The sequence below is a fragment of the Carica papaya genome, chromosome 6 (genome assembly GCF_054855325.1).
Source record: "Carica papaya isolate Zhongbai chromosome 6, ASM5485532v1, whole genome shotgun sequence".
In the NCBI taxonomy this organism is placed as follows: domain Eukaryota; kingdom Viridiplantae; phylum Streptophyta; class Magnoliopsida; order Brassicales; family Caricaceae; genus Carica; species Carica papaya.
Window position 1 is genome coordinate 12,130,002 of NC_142314.1, and position 23,932 is coordinate 12,153,933.

Consider the following 23,932-nt stretch of genomic DNA (forward strand, 5'->3'; position numbering starts at 1 on the left):
AAAGAAAAATCGAAAACCAGAGGTCAAAACGTAATTTAAAAAAGTTACGCCACGTCAGCTGCCCGATCAGCAGCCCCGACCAACCAGGACGCGCCAGGTGGCAGAGACGATGACGTGGGAGAGCACGCGAGGGGAGCTATGTGGGTGATCCGCGTGCACGCGATCGAACGGCTGAGATCCATTCCCGCGCGCACAGATGACCCAGATCAAAATACACACGGACGGCCCAGATTGCATCGCGCACGGACGGTCCAGATTGAATCGCGATAAACGGTTCAGATTCACTCTCTATTTAATCGTGATCGGACGGTTTAGATTAAATGCGATAGACGATCCAGATCAAAAGTGGATGGGTATAAATAACCTCATCCGCACCCAAACTCAAACCCTAGCTGCCAGAGCCCATCACCGGAGAAGACAGCCCAGTTGTCGGGGAGCCTACCAGTGCCACCCACCGCCGCACCGGAGCAATTTTCGGCCGCCAAACAAGGTAAACATTCTACTATTTGCTCAGAATTTGATTCCAAACCCACCCATAGCCAAATCAGAGTGAAAGAAATGGCCAATTGACCGAAAAACGGCGCTGAAGCTCAGCGGTGCTGCCGCTGGGTGTTTCGATTTTTGCCTCCGATGAGCCTTTCCCGATTCCCGTTCGATGTGATTTTTTCACCGTTGTGATCACCGTTTCCTCCTCTATAGGTTGACTGGAGCAAAATACCCAACCGCAACGTGAGCCTGAAGAGCCGCTACACCAGAGAGCCCTACCGCCGGTGAGTTTTGGTTTTCTACATTTTTTTTCGGCCCATCGAGGGCCCTAAGTGTGTTTTCTCACATGAACCGATGCAAGTTTGGCTGAATTCGGCCAAAAACAGCCAATCCGAGGCGGATCACCGCCGCGGGCGGCGGCGCTATTGCCGGAGCACGGGGAAGCTGCCGTGCCTGAATTTCAAAATTGGTCGAGTATGTACCACCCCAAGTGTTATTATTATTATTATTATTTTTTTATTTTGTAATTGTTTGAATTTTTTTTTGTTTTTTAATTAATTTAATTTGATTTAATTTAGTCTAATTTTATGAAAATAAAAATAATAATAATGATAAAATTGGGTAAAAATATTATTTAGATTTAATTAAAATTGACTTTGAGAAAAAAGAGTGAAAATTTAGATTCTGGGGGTGTTTTTGAAAAGAAAATCGAAAACCGGGGGTCAAAACGCAATTTAAAAAAGTTGTGCCACATCAGCACCACGTTAGCAGCCATGTCAGCAGCCCCGTCAGCAGCCCCAGCCAACCAGGACGCGCCGCGTGGCAAGGAAACGCTGACCAGGGGACGGGCCACGTGGGCGATCCGCGTGCGCGCGATCGGACGGCCCAGATCCGTTCCCGCGCGCACGGATGGCCCAGATCAAATGTGCGCACGGACGGCCCAGATTGCATCGCGATGGACAGTCCAGATTTAATCCCAATTAAATCGCGATCGAACGGTCCAGATTTAATCTTGATGGACAGCTGAGATTAAAAGGAAAAATGTATAAATAACCTCACCCACACTTGACCAGAAAACCCTAGCCGCCAGTGCCTCGCCGGAGAAGAAGAACCAGACGTCGGAGGAGCCGGCCGCCACCACCCGCCGCCGCACCGGGAAAGTTTTCGACCGCCGATTGAGGTAAATTTTCTCCTCCCTGCTCGTTTTTCGATGTTGAGTCCGCCTATGGCCAAACCGGAGCCAAACCACCGGCCAAACCCAGCCAAAACCCAGCGGTGCCGCTACGCCCCTCCTCGGTTTTTGCCTCTGATGAGGCCCTTCCCAGCCTCCGTTTGATATAAATTTTATACCACTGTGATCACCGTTCTTTTCTCTACAGGTTGATTAGAGCCAAACATCAAAATGCGACTCACGCCGGAGGAGCCGCCGCACCCGAGAGCACCACCGCCGGTAAGTTTCGATTTTTCGTGATTTTTCGGCCCACTGAGGGCCCTAGGCTTGTTTTATCGCAGGGACCGATGCAAGCGTGGCCGAATTCGGCCAAAAACAGCCAACCCGAGGCGAATCGCCGCCGCTTGCGGCGGCGCCGTCGTTGGAGCACGGCGGAGCCACCATGCCGGAATTGCGATATTGGCTGAAAGGGGCCCTAGGTCTAATTTGAGATTTTTTGGGACACGTGCAGGTACCAGTAGTGCGTTTCAGTTTCTCAGAAAAAATTCAGGAAAAATTAGGGACAGCCTGTAGGCGCACTGTAGAGTCGAATTCAGACCTCGAAACAGGTAAGGACCCCTCACCCAATTTTCTATCACGGTATTAAAGCTAAACAAATAATTAAACTGTAATGTGTGACTTTATAGATGTATAATTGATTAAGGTTGCCAATGGAGCCCGAGTCTGATACAGTATTGGTCTGTTATTGTTTGATCTATTTTTCAGTATTAAATGCAGCATGATGTCTAATGTATTTATTTTATGGTCTTGTATGCATGAATCACGGTTTCTTTTGTTATGGTTGATATTATGATTAACTCGATACTGTGTTGTCTTGTTTGGTGTCAATTACTAGTTTACATATTGTGTATGATTGGATGATTAAGACCGAGAAAAATAGAAAAAGGTTATGTGAATTGATAATTGGATAATGTGGACAGCCTGACTAGATATCCTAGGAGATGGTGGACGGACCGGGTCCGTAAGGAACCCTACCGGGAATGTGGTCTCTCATACCGGACAGGGTATGGAGACCTTATGTGTTCTGGTGCCCATACCGGACGGGGTATGGGGACGGTCCGTTTCACCCTCATACCGGACGGGGTATTGAGGTTCATAATTTTGGCGCCCATACCGGATGGGGTATGGGGACGGCCGGTTTCACCCTCATACCGGACGGGGTATTGAGGTTCATAGTTTTGGCGCCCATACCGGACGGGGTATGAGGGCGGCCCTGGAATTATGTTGTAAATGTTAATGGTTCACGTGTAGCGGGGACCCCCTATGGATCCCCAGGGATACTAATAGGCTGGTAAAAGAGGAAATATATTTTCTGATGATTGAAATGTAAAGGTATGATGTGTGTTATGTTATAAAGTTTATATGATTTCATGATGATGATAATGTTATTACTTTCATGTGTTGTTTTCATGGATCTCATCGAGGTAAGTGGATAGTAAAGGTTTTTATGTTAATAAACGAGTTCGTTATAAATTATGCTCCATTGGTCATTTTTGTTTTCTACCCAGCTTTACTTCCGTGGCGGTGAGATAGTGTGATGTCTTTACTAGGCTAGTGTAGCTCATTCCTTATTTAACCATTTCAGATCAGGAAGACATTGTTCCCGAGCCCGTTCCGCAGGAAGATGGCGTAGGGGATACCTAAAGACTTCATAGTTATATTTATAGTTCTTATCTCGAGTATCTCTTTTAGTTAGTTTGTTCTTTTATGTTTTGAGTACGTTTTAGTTATTGCGTAAGGGTTGTTAATCAAAATTTTTATTACGCTTCCGCATTTGACATTTTTAATACATATATTTCATTTAAATTTCTGGGGCCGTTACAGAGTATGCCCTGGGTCTGATTTTTGGGTTATTTGGGACATATGTAGGTACCGTAAGCGTCTTTCAATTCCCGAGAAAAAAATCAGAGAACCTAGGGACCATTCGTAGGCGCAGTAATAATCTAGTTTTCGGTATCGAATCAAGTAACGACCCCCCCACCATATTTCCTATCATGGAATTGAAGTTTGAATAAATGATAATACTGTATTTTGTACAAATTAAATAGATATGCATAATTAATTAAGGTTGCTAATGGAGCCCGAACTAGACATTATTCTCTGTCGATTCCTGCTTGATTTATTTTACACTTTAAATGCATTATAATATCTGATCTATCTATTCAATGGTTTTAAATGCATATATTACTGTCTTACTTGACCACTGTGTGATTTTAGAATTTACGATGTGATTGTATTAACGGGTGCATGATTATTGTTTATGTGATTATGTTCAACTTGGTAACGGAGACTAATGGAAAACAAATAAGGTGACAGTCTTACTAGATATCATGAGAGATAGTAGACGGACCGGGTTCATAGGGAACCATACCGTGAACGTTGTCTCATACCGGACGGGGTATGGAGACTTGGTCATTTGGCTTTCATAGTGGACGGGGTATGGGAACGGCCCGCTTCACCCTCATATCGGACGGGATATTGAGGTTTAATATCTTAGCGCTCATACCGGATGGAGAAAGGGACGGTCTTAGAATTAAGATTGTTAAGAAGAGTGGTTCATGTGTAGCAGAGAAACCTCTATGGATCCCCATGGATATTAGTAGGTTGGTGAAAACGAGAAACGGTGATAATCAGTTATTGTTAATGAATACAGATTTATAATATATTTTATGTTACTGATTATGCATGAAATTGTTATCTATATAATGTTATTGCCTTAATAGATTATTTTCACAGGTTCTCTAAGGGTAAGAAAAATGGTAAATAATTTTTTTTTTAAAATAAATGTATTGATTTAAAATTTATGCTCCATTAGTTATTTTTTGTTTTCAACCAATCTTTACTTCTGTAACAGTGATATAGTGTGATGTCTTTACTGGGCTAGTGTAACTCATTCCTTATTTAATCATTTCAGATCAATAAGACTTGGTTCTCGAACCCGATCCACAAGAAGACTGCGAATAGATGCTAAATGTTTTATAGTTTCCTTTATTTTTCTCATTTATCGTATTTCTTTCAGAGAACTTATTCTGTGATGTTGTTTAGTACTTTTAAATTATTGTGTAAGGGATATTAATCAATAATTTTTTATTTCGCTTCCGGACTCAAATTATTATATGTATTTCTTTTTAAATTTCTAGGGCTGTTATATTAATTATAAGAACAAATTGTTTGTAAAGAGGTGATATTTTAGATTATTAAAAAAATTGACCTTAAATCACTTTTCAACATGCCTTGTGTTCCTGCTGTTCTTTTTTTTTTAATTGCTTAATTAAATTAAGGTTGAATAAATTTTTTTATTTTTTCATAAGATTTTTTCGCTTGTAATAAGAAAAAATTGCATTTCCATGTAATTTGATAAACTTTTTAAAAATTCAATTGTAATAAAATAGAGAAATTAAAATAATAACGTTTCTTGTTCTTTAGAAGAATATTTAGGTATTTTAACATTTGGACTCTGAATAGAGACACAAACGCCCACACGATTGGAAATTGCAATTTTTCGGGTTAGGTTTCGGGTTCGGGTTCGGTTCAACCAAATTGGTCCCCATGACAACTGCCAGGTAGATAACTGCTAGCGAGAGAAAGTAGCCTGGGGAACAGAGAAAAAGAAAAGGAAAAAACATGGAAGAAATGCAGATGCAAAGCAAATGGACAAGAATTCTCTTATATCATAGTAACGTTTGGGCTTCAATGAATTTTTGTTTTCCTCATCTGAATTCTTCAGTTAGCTGATTCTCAGAAAGATTCATTTGCTTTCTATTAATTCATCGAGCGTATAGCCAATTATTGTTTGCGGTGATCAAAATCGAAACTGAGATGGAGGATAGTGGCGCGAAGACAGGAATGTGGGAGAATTTCATGAGAATCCACCAAAATTCAATTAAATCCCTCTTTCAGCGTAAGAAATCATCAGCTGATAACGAAAAAGATGGTGCATCTTCCAGTTCCCCGAGACCCATTCCTCAGCTTTCCCCCATTGCTAACTCTGTCGTGTCTCGATGTTCCAAGTAATCTTCACGTCTCTTCATCATCATGCAAACTTGCATCTGATGCACTAACAGTTATCTCTGATGCTTAAACGCTGTTGTATAATGATTGCGATTTGAAAGCTCTCTTTGTGTGTTTATTTCTTTTATATTCTTCTCGATGGGAATTTTTCTTCTTCTGCTTTCAAATTTACCTGTGTCAGCTTATCTTTCGTTAATTGATCAATTTAACGTCCCTTTTAGTTTGTTGATATTGCTCTCTGGTAAGCATACTGAATTTTGGGTTGGTTATTTCAACTGTCTGCTTCTCCTTCAAGGAAGAAAAAGGAGTTTCAGAAGTAGACATCTTTTTATTATGTGAAATAATTGAAGAATCGGTAACCTGTTGGATTCCATGTCTAAGATGGAATTTCTTATAGGCATCTCATTGGATACCAGATGGTCGAACCTGAACTTCAGCTTAGATTCTTGTTTACTAGTTATTGTGCTGAACTCCATTTTTGAACTACTGTTCTCCTTTTTGTTTCCTCTTTTGGAGATGGGAAGATTTTTGGCGCTCTATTTTATGAAGCATGGAGCAAAACAAGACATCCTTCCACTCAATTGACTATCTGAATGTTCTGCCTTCATTGAGTTTTCAAATTCTAAACAATTGACTAGGAAAATGCAAAACCTGTTTATGTATATCTGTTGAGTATATAGCTTGAATTGGTGAAAGTATATGCCTGGAACGTGTTGAACTAATAATTTGATGCCTTTAACCACAACCAACGCTGTTGCAGGATTCTTAAAGTCCCTACTCAAGAATTACAGCATCATTTTGATATAGAGTTGCCTGAAAGTGTTAAGCAACTTTTTACCTATGCTAGGAACTTTTTAGAGTTCTGCTCATTTCAGGCAATCCATCAATTGATGAGACATCCTGATTATTTGAGTGACCCGGAGTTCCGTCGGTTGACATATGACATGATGCTTGCATGGGAATCTCCTAGTGTTGAGAGTGAATCACAACACAAAGTAAGACAGCTAATCATTATTACCTGTTGATATTTGTAAGCCATATCGGAGTTACTTAATAAAGGCATATATTCTGATGTTAGAACATCTGAAGGATAGAGCCATGGCATTTTTAGGCTTTCAAGCGCCTAACAACTCTGTCTGACCATTGTTTCAAGTGTAGGAAACTGTTTCTTGCAGTAGCCAGGATGCAGAGGATGAGGATGGGTGGTCCCTCTTTTATTCAAGTTCTACAAATATGGCTGTACAGGTTTTTCTTGGTGATCTTTTTTCTTTATGCGTGTAAGCATTCATCTAATGGAGTGCTTGGCTGGCAACAAAGCACTATGATAACAATTGTGATATCTTTTTTGAGGTTGGGTAATTCTTAGATGCAGATATTAGTTGTGACAAATCAAGGCAAGTATGCATCACATATAGATTCACTTTTTCCAGGTTGATGACAAGAAAACTGTTGGGCCAGAGGCTTTTGCACGGATAGCTCCTGTTTGTGTTGCTGTTTCAGATGTAATAACTGTCCTCAATCTGTTTGATGCGCTCACCGGCTCTTCATGCCATCGGCTTCATTTTCTCATATATGATAAATACCTTCATACACTTGACAAGTATGGATCAAGATCATTCTCTATCAATTTTGTAAAATCTACTTACATCTATATATGTTGCAATAAATTGGTGAACGATTTGGCTATAGCATTCCATGGTGCCTTCATTCTCACAGACAATAGAAAATTGATAAAAGAATACCATACACTTTTACGAGTATCTCAAACAATACATCTCTGTGGAATCTAGTTTTAAACTATCTCAAATTAGGACTCACCAGTCACTTTTCTGATAACACAAACAGAAATTAATTTCTGCACTTGTTACGTATGTGTTTATTAAATCACTGTTAACTAGATACATGAAGCTTATGGATATTAATTTTGAAAGTTTTTTATTATAAAAAATATTAGCAGGTCACAACCTGAAACATCTGAAAAATTTGTAAGTTCTATGAAAGATACAATTGCTAATGCTATACCAACTTTGAGAGATTGGTTCAGATAAATGATGTTTATGTAATTTACCTAAAAATTTTTTGCTTCAGATCATTTTCTAGAGCTCTTTATCTTCGTGAATTCTCTAGAATGTTACTTTGGTCAGGCAGTAAGAAAAATGAACTGAGATGCATTAATTGAATTGAATCTTTGCAGGTTCTGTATTGCATTTCTGGTTAGGAACCCTGCATATTTCTTGTTTCCTCAACTTGGTATAGTGATAGAGAGTAGTTTGTTTATTTTTAAGTAGTTCATATTTTTTGAACATCAAGAAATCACTCATTAGCTACCATATTGCATTACGGAAAGGACTGTGTTTTCTATAAACATTATTTCATCTTCCCTTCCAATCATTAGGTGCAAAAGTTTATTGTGACATTGGAATTTGTGCAATTTTTCTCAAGGCCTTTATGGTGCTCGTGAAAAACATTTGTGTGGGAGTGTGGTCTTATTTGTGTCTATCGGAGTAGGGCAAAATGATGTTCACTTTGTTCTCTGGGGAAATTTCCTAAAACCCTCTTGTTCCTCAAGTATTTCCTTGCCGATTGGCCTTTGTATCTGTCAAAGTATGTTTGTTGCTGATTGTCATCATGCCTTGGTAAGACACGGTGGCAATAGCATCATTGATATTGTTATGCAAGTGATTTAGGTGGCATCAAGGACAAGATAGAAGAAGGGTAAACACAATTAGCTATGTTTTTGCAAGGGACATTATCAAGACCCCCAAACATTCATTAATTATAGCTCTTCCTTTTCTCTGAAAGGATTCTTAAAGGTGCAAAAAATGCACTCGGACCTTCAATTTCTGGCCTTCAGCTTGCTGAGGGAGAGATCGTTTTGGATGTTGATGGAGCAGTGCCTGTTCAACCAGTTCTTAAACATATCGGAATCTCAGCATGGCCTGGTGAGTAATTATGTTCTTCAAACAAGGTAAAAATTCATAAAATTATTAAAGACCGTGTTGTACATTTCAATTTATCATGGTGAGGCAGATAATTAAATCAGATTCCCACAGATAAAATGCTCATTTAACTCTTTCTACAGTTTGTAAACGTTTCCTAAACCTTACTGGAATAGTGTTTCTGGGATGCAGGTGAGTGCAAAACATGGTACTGGTTTTGATTGTTAAATGTATTTGTTCTCGAGGACAAATTATCCACATCTGACTTGATTGGGCGACAGATTTCTTCTTCTAAGTTCTAGATAGTTGCTGTCTTGCTCACATGACTGTCAAATTAGCCAGTTTGTACATTAGAAAAATTAGAATTGCTTAGCTTTCAGAAAAGATTTTTTTTTTTCTTGATTTGGTTCTTCTTGATTCATTAGTAATTAACTAAATACAAGATTCAACAATGTGAAACATGACTTTATTTTGTATTATAAATTAATCTAAAATCATTTGCATGTGTACTATGTTTATATTTTAAATATCGGCTTGTGCAGGTCGGTTGACTCTAACCAATTATGCTCTTTACTTTGAATCTTTGGGAGTTGGTTTATATGACAAAGCTGTAAGATACGATCTGGATACGGATGTGAAGCAGGTCATAAAACCTGACTTGACTGGGCCATTGGGTGCTCGTATCTTTGATAAAGCTGTTATGTACAAGTCAAAATCCATGTATGCCATCTACTAAACTATGTTATATAGAATTTGTATGCTCGTACAAGTTAATAAGCTGATTATAATGTCATTTTCCAATCTCCCATTAACAGATCAGAACCAGTGTATTTTGAGTTTCCTGAATTTAAAGGTAATTCTCGTCGGGACTATTGGCTGGATATATGTCTGGAGATCCTGCGTGCAAACAGGTTTATTAGAAAACATAATTTCAAAGAGATTCAGCAATCAGAAGTGCTTGGAAGAGCTGTTCTTGGCATTTTTCGATACCGTGCTGTCAGAGAAGCTTTCCATGTCTACTCCTCCCAGTACAAAACCTTGCTCATATTTAACCTGGCTGAAAGTCTTCCTGGGGGAGACACAATCTTAGGGACACTGTCTAGTCGCTTGGCATTTGTAGATACCAAAACTTTTCCAAGTGATGTGTTTGTGCCTCAATATATGAAATGGCCATTAACATTTTCCCCAGTTTCAGTCTTGACACTGAAACATTTTGGGCTAACTTTGTCAAGGAGATTAAACGTGGATGGAGAAGTGGCAATTGTTGGAGATTTTTGTGTTGGAGAAACAAATCCACTGGAGATAGCAGTGAAGCAATCAATATCTGACACAGGTAGGGCTGAAGCTGCACAGGCAACTGTGGACCAAGTGAAGGTAGAAGGAATTGATACAAATGTCGCAGTAATGAAGGTTGATTATGATAGTCTCTTATCAATCATTTCTTTTAAATGCCTTATAACTTCTTGGACAACTGGCTAAAATACATGTAGTAAGTCAACAATTGTCATCTTGAACTTTGGTTTCTTTTGCTTATACGAGTTGCTTTGCTTATTCTCTCTGAAACAAACGGTAAATTTCTCACTGTGATTAGTAAGCTGAATCAGAAATATTAACCTGAATGAATTAAGTAGGGTGCCAGGTTTTTCATTTTTGTCTTATTTCAAAACATGTTTGATCTAGTCATGGGCATGCATGTGGCCACCCTATAGGTAGCTTGTAATTCTGATTACTTCTTTATAGCATTTGTTCCTACAGACATCCAGCATAAGTTGGTTATTAGTTTTCTTCTTGTAGAGTTTACATGTTAAAATTAGATTTCTGTAGTTGAAGAGTGAATGATCCTTTCCCCATTATTACTTGTAGGAATTGTTGTTTCCTGTTATTGAATTAGCTAGTCGGCTTCAACATTTGGCTTCTTGGGAAGATCCTTTCAAATCAACAGTGTTCTTGTTGTTGACCTGCTATGCCATTGTAAGGTAACATGCTCTTATCTGGTATTTGCAGACTTAGATCCAAGGTTCTTTGACATTTACTGCCTGTTTGTCAATAAATAAAAACTCACATCATCAACCAAAAAAAAAAGTCTATTTATCAGCTTTTATGGAAAAACAAAAGCAGCTTATCTTAGGATCCACCCTAAGAATGTATGCATCAGAAACTTGTATAAATAAATAGTTGCGAAACCAGCATGTGCCTTACAGAAACACAGGTGCAAGCATAATTTCCCCATGATTTTTACATGGATTCATCATTTGTTTGGTTGTCTAATACTTTTTCCTTTGAAACTCTGTTCCCCTTTAAATGAACATCATCAATCTTTTTTTAAATCTTATTCGATAGAATATCAAATAAGTCTACTGATTTTCCCCTTTCGAGCATTCATAACAACAAGAGTTCCAGGGAGATCTATAGGTACTATATTATTAAAAGATCCGAGTCTTACGATAGATTAGTTATTCAGTTTCTATTTAAAACTGAATACCATGTGATTCATTTGAAATCATACACAAAATTGCCTCTTGTTGGATGGAACAGAAGGCTTTCAACAATAAACACATACATACGTGTTGAAGTTGAATGTCAAAAACATCCACATGTCAAATACCTAATGCACACAGGAAGATGTTAAGTCCTTCTGTCAAGACCTAGATTTGAGGGAAAGATAATGGAAACTTATGTTTGATTTCTTTTTAAAATTCTGTCAATTTTTATTTTCTTGTTTTCCTAACGGCATTCGGATGGCATAATAATACTAGGTGTGTATATGGGACCGCTGGACTGTACCAGGCTCTCACTTTTTTTGGCTGCTTATATCTGATTACGAGTATATATGCATGTTGTACTAAGGATAGCAGATATGAAAAAAGACTTATTATTATTAGCTATTCTCTCTCTTCTCTCATTCTCCTTGGCCTGGTTCTCCTTCTTCCTCTCCTCTTTCTCTCTTCCCTCTCAAGATACAGCCTAGTTCTGATTTCTTCCTCACGGCATGGCTTCCCTAGCACTAATGAATCATTATCTTGACAAAATGGTACCAGAGCCAATTGAAATCACTGAGACCGCTTCCTCTACTATCAAGATGGCCAACAAAGGGAAGTCTATCATCACCGATGCCCAAAGAGTGACTCAGGTGGAGGACTCCCTTCGTGGCATGAAATAGAGGCTCCACAACTCAGGAAGGACAATTGAACGTGTTAAGGCACGGAACACGTTATGCTTCCTCAATATACCTGAGACACCACACACTACCCTTGCAACTAGCATCCTTGATAAGATATAACTCTACTACAGAGGTTAAGCTATCCCTCATTCTCCAACCTAAATATTATGTTTCTCTCTTTATTTTCTTATTCTAATAAAGGAAACGTACACTGTGATGTAGGTGAATTGGAAAAACATAAACGTGTTGATTTTTATTCCAGTAATAAAGAAAATCAATTTTCCTTTAAATTTAGTTCATAGTGATATTCGGGGACCCTCAAATATCCCTAATATTTATAGAAATTGATGATTTTATTTCTTTATCGATGGTTGCACCAAAGTAATGTGATTTTTCTTGTTAAAATCAAAATCTCATATTAATCACATTATTCTCCAATTTCACAACACAATCAAAAACCATGGAGTGAAAATCAAATATTCTTAAATTGATAATGCTCATAACTACTTTGATTAAATAGTAGCCTCCTTTTCTCAAAGTGAGGGAATCACTCATGAATCTTCTTATGTTTATACTTCATAGCAAAATGGAGTGGCAGAACGGGTAAGCAATTACCTACTTACCACTATTTGTGTTTTCTTGTTTCAAAACCACGTCCTTAGACGTTAATGGGGGAAAGTTGCTTTGATTGCAACCTATCTCATCAACAAATTACTATCTCGGGTACTAGACTTTCGCAATCTTATGATAGTTCCTATTACCTTTTTGCTTGAACAGTGAGTAAACAATAATCTTATTCCTCGAGTCTTTGATTGTGTTGTCTATGTTTACATACACCAATCTCAAGAAAGGAAACTTGACCATATGGTCATTAAATGTATATTATAGGGTATTAACCTACATAGAAAACTCCCATTCAAAAGTTTTAGGTACCTATTGATGTTACATTACAAAAACCAAGTCCTTCTTTCAACCTGATATCTAGGAGAGAGTATATTGGAAGATAAGGAGAACTTATTTCTGTTTGATATTTTTGTACCCTTAAGTACTTCGTCCTCTCATCACTACCAGAAAACCAAAAATCACCATAAGATACACCCGAAACATACCATCAAAAAACCAAGACTAAGAAAATAAACCAGAATCCTCAACCATACAGGATCCACGGTACTCAAAGAAATCTTTTCCCCATCTAAAACTTTGCATCATTTAAAAAATATTCTATGCCCCATAAAATCTTTATAATGAGTTTAAATAGAATATCAATTCCTATGGGATGCAAGTGAATGTTTACAATAAAGTACAAAACTAATAGAACGATTCAGAGGTATATCCAAATTTAGGAATGGATTATTAAGAGACATTTGCACCAATTGCTCAGATGAATATAGTGTATGTCTTATTATCTCTAGCTACTCATTTTGATTAGTAATGGTATCATTTCAATGTAAATAATGTTTTCTTACATGAAGATCTGTTAGAAAAAATTTGTATGAAAATATAACCAAGATTTGCTAAAATAACAAGATCAAATAAAGTGTATAAACCAAAGAATGCATTATAGGGATTCAAGCAATTATCCTGAGTATGGTTTAATAGATTCATAAGGATAATGATAGACTTGTGATATAAGCAGATTCGGAGAGACCACACCCTATTTATCAAGCACTCAAAGTCAAGAAGAGTTCCATTGTAACAGGGAACAAATGAAAAAGAAAAACTAATGTTCAAATTATGCCTAACAAAAGAATTCGAGAAATGAGTTAAGAAAGTTAAAATACTTCATTAGACTTAAAATTGCACACTCAAATTCAGGGATCTTCATCTCGCAGCAGAAACACATTTATTATATCTATTAAGGGATACTAGTAAACTAACATGTAAATCAAGAAGTACTCCTATTGATCTTGATCATAAATTGGGAACAACAAAAGAGGATATGTCAGTAGATAATGAGATATATAAGGGATTTGCTAAAAGATTAATATACCTGTGATAAATCAATTCATGAAAAACTCTAAGGAGGTGCAATTACAGGCAACTTACAATGTGTTACATCAGTTAAAAGGGATATTCGAGAAGAGTATCAAGTACAGAAATAATGAAATAATGCTTTTAGAAGTCTATACTAATGCAAACTATGCAAAGTCAATAGTAAATAAAAGATCTACCACAAGTTACTGTACATTTCTTATAGATAACTTGGTTACTTAAAGAAATAAGAAATATAATGTAGTTGCAATATCTAGTGCAAAGTCAATATTCCGAACAATGACTCAAAAAGTATATGATTTATTATGGCTGGAAGGAATTCTAGGAGATCTGAAAATTAAGTGAGATGATCTCATGCACTTATATTGTGACAACAAATCCGGTATAAGTATAACCATTACCGGTACAACACAATAGGACCAAACATGTTGAAATTGACAGACACTTAGTTAAAAAGAAACTAGATAATGGTCTAATATGTACTCCTACTAGCTCCAAGTTTGTAGATGTATTGATCAAGGCTTGAGTAATCCAGTATTCCAAGCTAACATAATTGGTAAGTTGGTGATGGAGAATATCTATTCCCTAACTTGAAAGAGAGTGTTGAAGAGCATTTTATATGCAATTAATCTAAGAGAATTAAACTAAAGGACATTGTTGTAAAATATGCATTATGCAATTAATTTTTGGTTTCCTTTCTTACACTAGAAAACTTGTATATATAGGGTCTTGTTATTCAATACAATACAAGCTCATTTCTACTCAACAAACACCAGGTTAGAGGCGAAGCTAGATGGAGCTAGATGTCAAGCTAGCAGAAAATCATGCCTAGCTCCCACTCATCATTGCAAATATTCTATGTTCCATGAAGCAGCCTACACTCCACCTATCACAACTGTAACGGCCCCGAAATTTTAAAATGAAATGTGTATTAAAAAGGTCAAATGCGGAAGCGTAATAAAAATTTTGATTGACATCCCTTACACTAAAACCAAAAACGTGCTCAAAGTATAAAAGAACAAACTAACTAAAAGAGAAACTCGAAAATAAAAGCTATAAATATAATTACGGAGTCTTCAGGCGTCCCCTTCGCCGTCTTCCTGCGGAATGGGCTCGGGAACCACGTCTTCCTGATCTGAAATGGTTAAGTAAGGAGTGAGTTACACTAGCCCAGTAAAGACGTCACTCTACCTCACTGCCACAGGAGTAAGGGTGGGTAGAAAACAAAAACGACCAATGGAGCATAATTTGTAATAAACCCATTTGTTCATAAAAACGTTTACTTTCCATTTATCTGGTGAGATCCATAAAACAATACACAAGCAACACATTATCATCATCACGTTATCACATAGACTTTATAATACAACATTTATCACGCGTTTGCATTTCAATCTTTAAACAACATAATTTCTCTTTACCAGCCTACTAGTATCCATGGAGATCCATAGGGGTCCCGCTACCCGTGAACCCTTAACATTTATAACCTGATTCCAGGACCGTCCCCATACCCCGTCCGGTATGGGCGCCAAAACCATGAACCTCAATACCCCGTCCGGTATGAGGGTGAAACGGACCGTCCTCATACCCCATCCGGTATGGGCGCCAAAACACATAAGGTCTCCATACCCCGTCCGGTATGAGAGACCACGTTCCCGGTAGGGTTCCCTACAGACCCAGTCCGTCCACCATCTCCCAGGATACCTAGTCAGGCTGTCCACATTATTCATTTGCCAATTCACATAACTTTTTATCCCTTTTTCTTTAGTCACCATCATCAAGTCACTCACAAACATGCAAACCGGTAGTTCACGCCAACAAGACAACACACAACATCGGGTTCTCAGTCATTCAGTTCATAATCAATGAAACAGTGATACATGCACACGAAACTATGAAATAAAAACATCAGACATCATACTGCATTTAAAACCGTAAAATAGAACAAACAACAACTGACCGACAAATACACTAGACTCGGGCTCCATTAGCAACCTTAAACAATTTCACACAGCTATTGATTCATGAAATACCATTTTATCATTTATTGCACTTTAATACCGTGATAGGAAATAGGGTGAGGAATCCTTACTTGTTTTCGGGGTCTGAATACGGCTCTACAGTGAGCCTACAGGCTGTCCCTAATTTTCCCTGAAGTTTTCCAGGGAACTGAAACGCACTACTGGTACCTGCACGTGTCCCAAAAAAATCCCAAATTAGACCCGGGGCCCCTTTCGGCCAATATCTCAATTCCGGCACAGCGGCTCCGCCGTGCTCCGGTGGTGGCGGCGATTCGCCTCGGGTTGGCCGTTTTCGGCCGAATTCGGCCACACTTACATCGGTCTCTGCGATAAAACAACCCTAGGGCCATCGGGGGGCCAAAAAATTACGAAAAACCAAAGCTTACCGGCGGCGGTGCTCTCGGGTGCGGCGGCTCTCCGGCGAGGTTCGTGTTTTGGTGATTTGGCTCCGATCAACCTGTAGAGAAAAAAATGGTGATCACGGTGATATAAAAATTGTATCAAACGGAGGCTGGGAAGGGCCTCATCGGAGGCAAAAATCGAGGAGGGGTGCGGCGGCGCCGCAGAGTTTCGGCCGTGTTTTCCGGCTGTTTGGCCGGGAGTTTGGCTCTGATTTGGCCACAGGGGAACTCAGCATTGAAAAACGAGCTGGGGGTATGAAATTTACCTCGATCGGCGGTCGGAAAACTCCCCGGTGCAGCGGCGGGTGGCGGCAGCCGGCTCCTCCGGCGTCTGGTTCGTCTTCTCCGGCAAGGGCTGGTGGCTAGGGTTTTTGTGGTCAAGTGTAGGGGGTTTATTTATACCCTTTGCCTTTTAATCACAGCCGTCCATCTTGATTTAATCTGGGCCGTTCGATCGCGATTTAATTTGGATTAAATCTGGGCCGTCCATCGCGATTAAATCTGGGCCGTCCGTACTTGATTGAATCTGTGCCGTCCGTGCGCGTGCATCTGGGCCGTCCATGCGCACGCTTGATCTGGGCCGTCCGTGCGCGCGGGGACGCATCTTGGCCGTCCGATCGCGCGCACGCGGATCGCCCACATGGCCCGTTCCCGGGTCGGCGTGGCCTTGCCAGGCGGCAGGTCCTAGTTGGCCAGGGCTGCTGACTGGGCCGCTGACGTGGCTGCTGACGTGGCGTTGACGGGGCACAACTTTTCTAAATTACGTTTTGACCCCCGGTTTCCGATTTCCTTTTCAAAAATAGCTCCAGAATCCAAATTTTCACTCATTTTTCCCAAAATCAATTTCAATTAAATCCAAATAATATTTTTACCCAATTTTATCATTATTATCATTTTTATTTTTATTAAATTAAATTAAATTAAATTAAATAATTCAATTAAAATTCAATAATTACAAAATAAACTAAATAAAATAAATTAAAAATTAATAATAATAATAATAATAAAAATGATAAAATTAATGGATGTTACAACAACCCTTCACAACCCCAAACTCAAAACCCCATTTATTCCCCAGCTTCACACTTCTTATATTCTCACATGTCTAGGAGTGTGCTACCCACTCTTGGAAGGAGAGACCCTAGGGAGAGTAGACAAAATCCACCATCTTTATAAAATGTCATGGGCCCAAATACATCTTTATTGACATCCCTCTACTTAGAGGGGACAAACCCAGAATGTTGATCAGGAGGTGCAACTCTTGGTCTACAAAGTCACAAACGATCAATAAGCGGAGCTACCACACTTTTCCTAGGTGGTAGTGTGGACAATTCATACCAGCGGTGCTAACGCAACATAGTGACGTGGATTTGGATGTTTTTATTGAAGAACCATGCAGGAGGTTCAGAGACTCATCTGTGGTTGACGTTGTAGAGAGTTCAACAAGTTGATACAAGTCAGGCCTTTAGTAGATTACTAAGAAAAGTTTGAGAACTTATGACTAGTAATGAAAAGAGATAACCCTCATCTCAGTGAATCTTATTTCATATCTTCTTTCATTTGTGGCTTAAATGAAGAACTCCGACCCACCATTAAAATGTTCAAAACCACAAACACTTAATATGGCTTATAAGTAACCCCAGCTTCAATCCTAACATATTGAAGCTATGCTCAAATGCCAAAAGTACCTTGGCCAAGTTCCCCAATGCATCTCTAGATGATCATACTCTTAAAAAGCCTCTCATGCATATTCCTCCCCAAACAACCCCTTCCAAAATAAACCTTCCCTAATTTATACTATTTGTGGTGAACATACTATCTGAAGTACCAGCACAAGGCAAAACAGGATCATCATGTTAGAAGGGACAGATAACAAGTAGGAGGCTAATGACCCAAAGAGGATCAAGAGGAAAAGTTCAATGAAGTCATGGAGGAAATCAAGAGCTCTCTCTCTAGGCCATGGAGAGGCAAGATAACAGGTCTAATGTGAACGTTTGGGGAACCATTAACTCCAAGCTAGTCTTGGTCTTGTTTGATAGTGGAAGCATACACACATTTTTGGATTTTGGAACAGCCAGGGGGTGAAACACCAGCCTCATAGCAGCAAAACCCCTCAATGTCATGTTGGCCAATGGCCAAGCAATGCCACCTCAAAATCACATAACTTAACCACAAGTTTCAAGGAATCTTGTTCAGATGCTCTTTCCAAATTATAAAAATGGGTCGTAGTGTTGATTGGATCTAGGAACTCAACCCTGTTTTTTTTTCCTTTTTTAATTTCCAAAAGCTTCTGGTGGAAATTACCAAAGGAGGAACGAGGTTGCAGCCATACAGATATCTCTAAGCTTCTAGTAGACAAATAGAGAAGCAGGTTACCCAAAAGCTTGAGAACTCAGTCATACAACCAAACGGCATCTTGTTCACCTCATCTTTCCTCGTCAAGAAGAAAGTTGGCACTTTGAGATTTTGCATCAACTACAGGCAACTTAACTCAACTACTGTAAAGAACAAATTTCCTATTTTAATGATCGGCAACCTCTTGAATGAATTAGGTGGAGTGGCATTGTTTTCCTAAGTAGGTTTAAGAGCAGGGTACCACCAGATCAAGATCAAGCCAGAAGATACCCGTAAAATGGCCCTTACGACCCCTATAGTGACTTTGAATTCAAATTGATGCCTTTTGCCTCACAAATGCCTTTGTGGCGTTTCAAGCACTGAAAAACAACATTTGCAAGCCATTTTGAAACCATTTTTGTAAGTCTTCTTCGATAACATAATGGTCTTTGGTAGGAGTCTGGATCAACACCTTGAACACCTCACCACCACATGTTCCACAAATTGAGACGGAACCAATTGTTTGCCAAAAGGTTGAAGTGCAGCTTTGGCCTGACTGAAATCAGGTACCTGGGGCACTTGGTTATTGCGACAAACCGGTCCAAAGAAGAAGTCAGGGTTTCATGGTCGCGACCCTCTGACATCATAAGCTTAAGGGGATTCTTGGATTTAACGGGATAATTACAAGAAGCCAGTGTGCAATTATGGAGTTATCAATGGGCCATTAACTAATCCAGTAAGGAAAAATAAATTTGGGTGGAACTTGGAGCTGAGGCAACCTTTGAAGAACTCAAAAGGGCCATGAGCTCAACCCTAGTTTTGGTAACCTTATTACTCTTTATCTTCTATTCTGAAAACTGACACTTGTGAAACAAGTCTAGGAACAATACTAAGAAAAAGGATAGACTGGCTTCACTATCTCTCAATGAGAGGGAACTGATGGCAAATATCATGGCAGACCTCAAGTGGAGATACCACTTGGAGGGGGGATAGTTTGTTATCTGCACGGCATAGTAAAGTATTAAATATTTTCTCAAACAAAAGATCCACACCTTTGTTCAGTAAAAAGGAATTATAAAGCTGCTTGGTATAAGTTATACAATTTAGTGTAAAAATGAGAAAGAAACCACGCCGCTGATCCGTTGTCCAGAAGGGGAACTGAAGCTGATTGTGAATTGGCAGGAATAACTGCCACAGTGAATCCCACAATCCCACCTAGATGGGAGAGATAAACAATTCATACACAAGGGATGAAAAGGCGAGTAAGCTACTTATAGAGCTGGTCGTTGCTCCTGGAAATAGACCTCCTTAATCCCTAGAGCAAGGGTTGGTACGGTATAAATGAAGGCTAGTTATTAGGCAAGCACAGAAGATTCCAATTAATGGTGAGCAAGGGTTCTTTTTCACAAATTCGTCTGGGTTTAGAACAGCTAGATTTTACCACATTTTTTGTTGCTTTTGTCTGATGACGATTATATATGCATGTTATACTAAGGACAATGGATATGAAAAGAGACTATGATTATCAGCTGTTTTCCTTCTGCTTCTCTCATGCTCCTCGCCTTGCTTCTCCTTTTTCCTCTCCTCTTTCTCTCTTCCCTCTCAATTGACAGCCTAGTTCTGGTTTCTTCCTCATGCCATGACATTGTTAATCCTAACGAGTCGTTATCCTGACACCTTCTTTGACTGCAGCAGGGAAATGTTTTTATCTATTGGTGTCTCATGCAAAACAGAAAGATGAACAAACTTGAGGATGTTCGACAAGTTATAAAACAAGAGTTCTTGTTTGACATGGCTAGCCTTCTTTTGACAGTGGAATGTATATATGAAAAGATGGTTGTAGTAATCTGGTTGATGAACTTGCTGCGTGCAATACAACACAATAGCATTTTTTCCATGTTCAGTTACTGTGCTAAAAGTCACTTCGACTTATGTATATGTCTTCCCATGGTTTTGAAAATTCTGAAATTTGATGTTTTAAGACAAACAAAGTATATAATGTAGCAACTAATGATGTGCAGGGGGTGGATCAACTACATACTGCCATTGATTTTTGTCTTCTTTGCGATCATCATGCTCTGGCGCAGGCATTTTAACAGAGGGAAGCCATTGGAAGCCTTCAAAATTAAACCTCCACCAAATAAAAATGCAGTTGAACAGCTGCTGACACTACAGGAAGCCATTAGTCAGTTTGAATCATTAATCCAAGCTGGGAATATCATTCTTTTGAAGATAAGAGCCATTTTATTTGCAGTACTACCACAGGTACATCTCCTAAACATGATATAGGTGCCTATTAAAAGTGTACACTATATAAACACGCGAATATTCATGTCATTTGGAGGCTAGCATTGTGATGTTGGACAAGAGGGGAAGAAGGGAACACTTAAGGAAAGAAAGAAGAAGATGGGGGATTTTGGGCGGGAGAGAAGAGAGAAGAAAGATGCATGGAAGAAACATATAAGGAAAGAGCAAATGAACAGAGAGAAAAGAAAAAATTATATTAAGAGAGAGCATTCTGAAATATAACATCTCATTGCACTCTAGATTAGTAGTCACTTTTTCCTTTTAAAAGATAAATCTAAAAGGAAAAAGATCAAAACTTTGTGAGTTCTAAACAATCTCAAACTATAATATTCCTAAATTACATAAATCTAGAGTTCCCTAAACAAACAAAGATCCTAACGCACTGGGCTAATTGGTTCTTCATCACATTGTCTGAACCATTCATTGACCTAAGTTTCCCCTCCTTCCATGTTAAGCTCAAATGCAGTGAAGAGGGCATAACCATGATTTTCTCAGGTGTTCTTGGATAATATAACCAATATAATAACCAGAAACTGCATCAAAATTGATGCCTAATGATGTGATGGGGTGTCAAGAAAGTAACTAATTGTTTGGATAAAATAATCAACAAGAACTTGTATCCTATGGGTCTCTGTTGTGGCAGATGTTCATACATAACACTAAGAGCATAAAATTAAGAAATAAAGGCCCGAACTCACATGGACAGTTGAAACATAAAACTGTCTGGAAGTGTCCATGGTAGTAGGTACCAGGGATATATTCTCCAGGGAGAAGTCAAATGTATATAGTGAGGGAACATCAAACTAGAGGAGGTGGTATTTTCTTATCATCTTTCTTGTTGTAAGAATTACTCAGCTGCAAACAAGGAAATCCTTCCTTCCAAGGAGTGTTGAACAATTATAACTTCTACAAAGCATGAAGAATACCCACCTTCTCCCTAATACTCTCTTTCTCTCTTTCTCTCTCTCTCTCTCTCTCACATAGAGCACTTTTTCATTTACCAAATTTAGGCTTAATTTTCTTGCATTTGTGTGGTTGATCATGCATTAGCGATATCAATGGAACTTTTTCTCTACTAATCACATGAGCTGTTAGTCATATTTCATATTTGTTATATGTGCCATTGCATTGTTTTAATTCGTTGTTGATCTAGAAAGCACTATGTTGGGGGTTCTCATCACTTTGGACAGAAAACTAATGAATGAGCATGTTGCATGAACTGTGATTGATAGATTGATAAAATAACCTTTCAAAAGATAATAGTCAACACTACCATATTTGATGTATGGTCCACAGCCAGGAACTTTTAACTAGCAAGTTAATCAGAAGTAGCAAAGCCCTCGTTTGCGTGAAGGCATCTGCTTCTAATCGTTGGTTCTCTTTGGTTCACGGGTAACTTGAGGAAAGCTTAACTCAAGGCTCCGAAATGTTTTCTTTTTTCTTTTTTTCCTGAAGAATCTGATTGTTTAATTTGCATTTTAAAAAAATGACACAATACTATAAATGCTTATTTTCATCTGCTTTTGATCGATGCCAGGCCACTGAAAGGGTTGCTTTTCTATTGGTCTTCATGGCTGCTAGCATTGCATTTGTTCCCTTCAGATACTTAGTTCTGTCAATATTCTTGGAGGCTTTCACAAGGGAATTTCCATACAGAAAAGAAAGCAGTGACAGGGTGCTGAGACGCATAAGAGAATGGTGGGTTGGAATACCAGCAGCTCCTGTTCAGCTCATTAGATCTGATGAGAAGAAAAAGAAATGATTAATGCTGCAAAGCACATTCATCTTTAAATTGGTGTCACAATGGAAAGCAAAAATTGTCTCTATATCTTATCCTTGACACTAGGCCTCCAGGTACATTTATCCTTGCAATGGCTGCCACCAGATCATTTACCACATCACTGTATCTCCAAAATCCTGCTGCTAAGGTGTGTCTTGGCATTGAGTAAAATTCCAAATCGTAGTTTACTCCACTAAGCATGGAGTATGGCTAAAATCAAACAAGGGCTGTTGGTTCGTACTCGAGCATTTTCTTAAAACTACATAGTATGCAAACGATCCTTTAGGTTAACTTGGACCCTTGCCCTTGTTTGACCAAATAACTAAGCAATAGATTGATGTGATACTACTTTTATTTTTGCCATTGGGTTATTAGCTTCTCAGATATTAGCATTTTTAATAACGGAGGATACAGCACAAAAATCTAAAAGAAAATAAAAATCTTTTTTTCATTTAGATAAATTAAAATTTAAAAGAAAAAATATTATAATAATATTCTATTTTATTGTTAGTCATGAAATAAATTATTAGTCATGAAAAGTAAAAATATCTTTTATTAATAGAATGTGAAGATAAAAACTTCAAAAAATTTTGAATCGTTTTCTTTTTTTCTTTTGTTCTTATCTCCTAATTGGGGAGAATGAGAAGTTAAAGTTTTAAAGAAGTTGTGTGCAATGTAGTTAAGAAGATCATATTTGTTAGATGCAACTTAAAATGATGTCTTTCGGAAAATATTGCATTGAAGAAGAAAAGAAAGAAAAGAGGCAAGTGTCCCTCTTAGCTTTGACCTAATATAAAGATGAATAGATACTCACACCACTTTTTTTCTTTATTAATATTTATTTTCTGTTTAAAACGGATGAAAAAATATTAGACATTTTACTATTTCATAAATAATTATTGTATACTTTAAAAAGATAGATGAGATATGTGAACTCATCTAATCCGTAACTTTTCTCCAATTGTGTAAACACGTATACTAGAATGTAATTGTTCTTAATAATGTTAATGTCCTAGTTAGCATTAAACTTAAACCTACCCTGAGGGTCATCAGGAGATGACCAATTCGTGAAAATGCTTTAACCTAATTGAATGTATGGTGAGATCTATTCTTACTTGTAGATTATGATAATCGAATCATTGTCTAACAGCATTAAGGACGACTCATTCTGAAATCGTGTTGAATCATAACAAAATGAGAATGTAAACACATGCCATGTAAATAGCAGGAGTTTGCTACATGATGAGATTTTTCAGAAAATAAGCATTAG

General features: G+C 38.3%; 1 protein-coding gene across 4 annotated transcripts; it reads left to right on the plus strand.

Moving 5' to 3' along the window:
- The first annotated feature begins 5,292 nt into the window (after positions 1–5,292).
- Positions 5,293–23,025, plus strand: LOC110807182 (polygalacturonase inhibitor (DUF639)). 4 transcript variants are annotated; one of them, XR_015821283.1, is made up of 10 exons: positions 5,293–5,727; positions 6,489–6,723; positions 6,887–6,973; positions 7,159–7,328; positions 8,531–8,670; positions 9,210–9,387; positions 9,483–10,077; positions 10,531–10,638; positions 11,706–11,960; positions 20,597–20,728. XR_015821283.1 is itself a non-coding variant. In XM_088221799.1 (10 exons), the coding sequence occupies exons 1-10, from the start codon at positions 5,537–5,539 to the stop codon at positions 22,642–22,644; spliced, it is 2,178 nt and encodes a 725-aa protein (XP_088077925.1). In that variant the 5' UTR covers positions 5,294–5,536; the 3' UTR covers positions 22,645–23,025. The 4 variants fall into 4 exon arrangements, 3 of the variants coding, with proteins under 3 accessions (XP_088077926.1, XP_088077927.1, XP_088077925.1); XM_088221799.1 differs by lacking the exon at positions 11,706–11,960 and adding an exon at positions 22,420–23,025 and having other exon boundaries at positions 5,294–5,727; positions 10,531–10,643; positions 20,597–20,840; XM_088221800.1 differs by lacking the exons at positions 11,706–11,960; positions 20,597–20,728 and adding an exon at positions 22,420–22,641 and having other exon boundaries at positions 10,531–10,643.
- Positions 23,026–23,932: the final 907 nt, after the last annotated feature.